The following is a 5,520-nucleotide window of genomic DNA, read 5'->3' as shown; positions in this document are numbered from 1 at the left end:
CCCGTTTGAAGCCTTTTCTTCTCTCCCCCATTACTCTTTGCAGAGGATTAGTATTGTTGTAAAGCCTGAGAAGTACATCTGCGTCTAACTTAGCGCGATATTATCATCATCATCATAGATTGTATCAGCCCTCACCCACCAGCAGAGGCTTGTACCTGACGTCCTCCAGCCCGGCCCGGGTCCTGGCACTCCCAGTAGTGGAATGACTGACTGAATGAATGAATGAATAGATGGACGGATGGATGAAATGTAACTTGTAAAGAGCTAGGTGAGTGAGTTGGGGCAGGCTTGACTGTAGATTCCAGAGCCTGCAACACCCTTGTGCACGTGCACACACATGTGTGGCAGGTGCAGGAGTACCCAGCAGGCTTGGCACACCCCTACACTAGGACACACACACGTGTGTGTGTGTGTGTGTAACACCAGGTAGTGTGTCCCACAGGAAATCATCAGTACTCCTCTCACCCAGGCCCCAGCCTCTCTTACTCCCTGCAGCCTAGATGTCTGCAGGATGCTCTCACACACACACACACACCCTCTAGTCCTCTGCTCTTGCACCCCACCCAGCACTGACACTGCTGGCAATATCTCTCTCCTCTTTCAAGTCCTGGTCTCAGAGAGAAGGGGCTCCGTGGGGCAGCACTATTAGAGCCCCCCACTCTCAGCCCCTGCAGCCTGGACGATGGTTAAACCCACTTCCAGGAGTCTGGGAAAGTAGGAAATGTCAGTACCACCACCCCCATTGGTGAGGCTGGAATCCAGCCCTCTCCTGTAGGGCGGCACTCGTGTGCTCTTGCTGGCCGAAGGGGCTCAGCAGGATGCAATGCTGGACTCCTCGCCAGTGGTAAGTGCTCAGAGCTGTATATATATATTTTTAACATCTTTATTGGGGTATAATTGCTTTACAATGGTGTGTTAGTTTCTGCTTTATAACAAAGTGAATCAGTTATACATATACATATGTTCCCATATCTCTTCCCTCTTGCATCTCCCTCCCACCCCTCCAGGCGGTCACAAAGCACCGAGCTGATGTCCCTGTGCTATGCGGCTGCTTTCCACTAGCTATCTACCTTACGTTTGGTAGTGTATATACGTCCATGCCTCTCTCTCGCTTTGTCACAGCTCACCCTTCCCCCTCCCCATATCCTCAAGTCCGTTCTCCAGTAGATCTAGTCTGTCATACAGAGTGAAGTAAGTCAGAAAGAGAAAGACAAATGCCGTATGCTAACACATACATATGGAATTTAAGAAAAAATAATGTCATGAAGAACCTAGGGGTAAGACAGGAATAAAGACACAGACCTACTGGAGATCAGAGCTGTGTGCAGAGCCACAAGATGAACGCGGTGGCCTTCCTAGACAGTCATCTTTACTCAAATATTTGGGGCCTCTACCACCATTTTTAATGGAAACTAATGCAAACACGTTATGGAAAAGATTGCGAAATTTATATGAGCTTTCAAAGATAACAGGAGGGATTTCACAGGTATTTCATTCTTGAGACAAAGGCTTCAGGCTCTTCCCCAGCTCAGTGCAGGTTCCCTCTCCACCCCGGTGGGGAAGTTTGAGCAACGTAAAGCTAATGCATTTTCCCTCTCTGTGTGATCGTTATTTTTATGAAGATTCATTGAGACTCTAAGACCCAGAGGAATACCTCCCTGATGGAGGAGGGATTCAGACTGATGATGGCAGACCAGATCCTCGGAATGTCTGAGCCAGAAGGGATGTTAAAGAAAAGTCAAGTCCCTTACTAACAGACAGAAAAGGTCCAGAAAGGACCTCTGTGACATGTCCAAGGTTACAGAGCCCCATCTCAAGGCTGTCAGGCCTACCTGCTTTGGAAACAGTTCCAGCAACCACCTAACATGCCCCGCCCCCCACCCTCCCCCTGCCAAGATCTAGAGCTGCAGCTCAGGGCACTCATACCCTCCGCAGGGGCAGTGACAGTCTTCTGTCCATCTGTCCATCCTTCCACAGGTGGTTCCAGAGCCAGCCAGACCCCAGAAAAGGTGCACACAAGTTGTCTACATCCAGCTGTTTGCACCACCTGCTTTCTCTTCCCTGCCCTTGGCAACGGCCTGGTCACATCCTCTCTACCCAGATGTTTTTGAAGTTGTTATAACCTGATTATTTTATATTAGTCACTAATTACAGTTTGTATCAGTCAGGGTCCTGGCAGGAAACAGAGGCACACTCAGAAAGGGCTCAACTGAAGAAAGTTTAATGGAGGGACTGTTTACAGAGGGCTGGTGAAGCACCCGTAGACTAAAAACTGCAGGAAGCCATTACCACCCACGGGTGCAGAAGGACAAGAAGAGGGCGTGAGGTGACTGGAGCCCAGTGAGGTCCAGAGGCGTGAAAGAGGGGCCACCCAGCAGGAGAAACACAGCCTCCGGCAGAACTGCAGTGAGGAAAGGAGGGAGTGAGGGAGAAATGCCCCCCCCCCACCTCTCCTCCTGTCTTCCGCCGGGACCTCGCATTGGCCAAACCATCTGGAAGCCAGATGGCAAGGGAGCCCAGGTGAGGCCGTCCACAGAGGACATCCTCCCAGGTGGAGAAGCAGAGAAGAGAGGAGGGCAGCCGAGGGACACAGAATACCAGCACATGGCTAATTTCTTCCTTCCACTTATCTCCTCTGCCTGGGAAGTGCCACATCAACCATTTCTCAATGGTTCTTGAGTGCTGCTTGCTGAGTTTCGATTGGCTGAATATTACCTGTGGTCTGATTGGACCAAGCATCAGCCAAAAATGGCCAATCACAGGAGAATATGGAGTGAAATTGTCCTTGCAGTGAAGTCATGCTCTATGAGCCTTATTTTTCACAGCTCAACAAATTCTGCACGTGTAGTAGCCCCAAACCCCATGTCCTTCCTCTCAAAAATGCTGAAAATAGGCATTGCTTCCAGTTACATGGACAATGGGTGAAGTTTAAACGGGTGGGCTGAGTACATCACATTCTTGCTTTTTGTGATCTGGAAGGAGGCCCAGGGTCAGTAAGGCCCTGGCCCAGTCAAAGCTATGGGCTGGAGAACGAAATTGGGCCATTTGTAGAGACGTGGATGGATCTAGAGACTGTCGTACAGAATGAAGTAAGTCAGAAGGAGAAAAAAATATATCGTATATTAACGCATATATGTGGAACCTAGAAAAATGGTACAGATGCAGGACAGAAATAGAGACACAGATGTAGAGAACAAACGTATGGACACCAAGGGGGGAAAGTCGCGGAGGGTGGTGGTGTGATGAATTGGGAGATTGGGATTGACATATATATACTAATATGTATAAAATGGATGACTAATGAGAACCTGCTGTATAAAAAATAAATAAAATTTTTTAAAAAGCTATGGGCTGGAGGCAGTTACTGGAGTTCATCTCATATGCCAATTGTAATCACTAGAGCAACGTGCTAACCAGGATCCTGAGGTTGCGTCCGGCCTCAGCAGTGCCGTGATCGGTTAGTGATGTCATGGACGATGAGAGTGGTGGTGCGAGTGCCATCCTGGACCTAAGCAGTTGCCTAGCTTGGCTTTTGACAGAGCCTCTGGGACTTCCTCTGTCAGCCTGGGACTTCCCTCGCTCTCATCCTTCCCCCTTTCCCTCACCATGTTGGATCACGCTGAGTAAGTGCAGCCTAGGAATGCATCCAGCTGGCTCCACCTCAAACCCTCTAGCCAGCGGACCAAGGAACCTGATCGTGCTCTTCTCCATAGGCCACCACCCACGTGTATGTGACCATCGTGGACGAGAACGATAACGCGCCCACGTTCCAGCAGCCCCACTACGAGATCTTACTGGATGAGGGCCCGGACACAATCAATGCCAGCCTCGTCACCGTCCAGGCACTAGACCCGGATGAGGGGCCCAACGGCACAGTTACCTATGCCATCGTTGCCGGCAACATCATCGACACCTTTCACATCGACAGGCACACGGTCAGTGGCTGGTGGCGGGGTCCAGGAAGAGGGTCAGCTGGCCAAAGGGATTGGAGGGGAGCTCAGTGACATCATGGGGGTGGGAGCAGAGCAAAGATGGAGTCCGGGAGGAAACTGGGGGGGGCAGCCAGTACGGGAGGATGAAAAGGTTGGGTGGGGCCTGGTTTAGAGGACAACAGGGACTCCCTGTCATGGCCAGGATGTTAGGGCCAACCTCCCTCCTGGGGTGGTCAGAGGATGCCCCAGACCCACCACCTATTGATCCACCCTCGTCCCCTCTACTTATCCTGCAGGGAGTCATCTATGCTGCCAAGGAGCTGGACTACGAGATCAGCCATGGCCGCTACACCCTGATCGTCACCGCCACGGACCAGTGTCCCATCTTGTCCCATCGCCTCACCTCTACCACCACGGTGGGTGGGTGGGTAGATGGGACAGAGCCCCAACTTGGGGGTGGGGTAGGACAGGTCACAGAAAGGTCCTGTGGGGAAGCGGGGTTTCCAGGAGAAACGCCTAAATCCACGAGCCCTGTCCTGGTCTCAGCAACTCACCCAAACTTGCAGTGTGACTTTGAGGAGGTTACTGAACCTCTCTGTGTGGCTGCAGCTATCAGATAGATGATGACACCTGCCTTCCTCCCCTTCACGGGAAGGGCACAAACTCCAGTCAGACCGACAGGGGTTCATGTCCCTGATCTTCTACTTCCTAACTGTGTGACTCTGGGCAAGTCACTTAACCTCCCTGAGCTTCACTTTCCTCCTCTGTAAAGGGGGGACAATAAAAAACTGTTTCAGGGTGTGGGAGGAGCAAATGAAACCAGAAAAACGATGACCATAGTACAGCAATAAACAGAAGTTCATAGCATTATTATTAATAATATTATTATGCCCATAGAGAGACTTTGACAATAACAATAGCTTATCCACATGAATAGCTTAAAAAGCCCTCCCACATCCGTTAACCAGTATGATTCTTCCATCATCCTATGAGGCAGGATTATCAGATCCAGTTTACAGATGAACAGGGCTGGCAGGGGTGCGGTCCTGACTAAGTTCGCTCATCATCTCAGGTGCTTGTGAACGTGAATGACATCAACGACAATGTGCCCACCTTCCCCAGAGACTACGAGGGACCATTTGATGTCACCGAGGGCCAACCAGGACCCAGAGTGTGGACCTTCCTGGCCCATGACCGGGACTCGGGCCCCAATGGGCAGGTGGAGTACAGCATCGTGGACGGAGACCCTCTGGGTGAGTGGGGCCTGAGCTGGGTGATGGGGGTGGCATGACCCAGCGGGCCTCTCCCCGACCCCACTCAGGAGCAGGATGAAAAAGGAGGTCTCAAGGCAATTAGCCCCACCATTGTGCGATGGGGCCTCAGTTTCCCCACCCATAAGATGATGAAAGTAATCTTCTCCCAGGAATATGGTGAGAACACTCTGAAATCTGGGAGCAGAGGCTGGTAGCCTTGGAAGGTCACAGACTCCTTTGAGAATCTGATAGAAAACACCCCTGTGTCATACCCAGAGAAAAGGCTCCAGGCAAGAGGAAAGACGAGCACCCTTGCCCCAGACCTTCAGGACCCC

The 5,520-nt window shown here is 51.2% G+C and overlaps 1 protein-coding gene across 1 annotated transcript in view; it reads left to right on the top strand.

Annotated features, from left to right (window-relative positions):
• Positions 1–5,520, top strand: part of CDH23 (cadherin related 23) — a 450,353-nt gene that overhangs the window by 412,842 nt on the left and 31,991 nt on the right. The window contains exons 40-42 of the mRNA XM_027129962.1: positions 3,714–3,935; positions 4,229–4,348; positions 5,005–5,185. Coding sequence (XP_026985763.1) covers positions 3,714–3,935; positions 4,229–4,348; positions 5,005–5,185 — 523 coding nt within the window. The remainder of the gene's footprint in view (positions 1–3,713; positions 3,936–4,228; positions 4,349–5,004; positions 5,186–5,520) is intronic.

The sequence above is a fragment of the Aethalodelphis obliquidens genome, unplaced genomic scaffold (assembly GCF_003676395.1).
Source record: "Aethalodelphis obliquidens isolate GAN/ISIS:26980383/991018 unplaced genomic scaffold, ASM367639v1 scaffold37, whole genome shotgun sequence".
Taxonomy (NCBI): Eukaryota; Metazoa; Chordata; class Mammalia; order Artiodactyla; family Delphinidae; genus Aethalodelphis; species Aethalodelphis obliquidens.
This window is presented reverse-complemented; position numbering and strand designations above follow the sequence as displayed.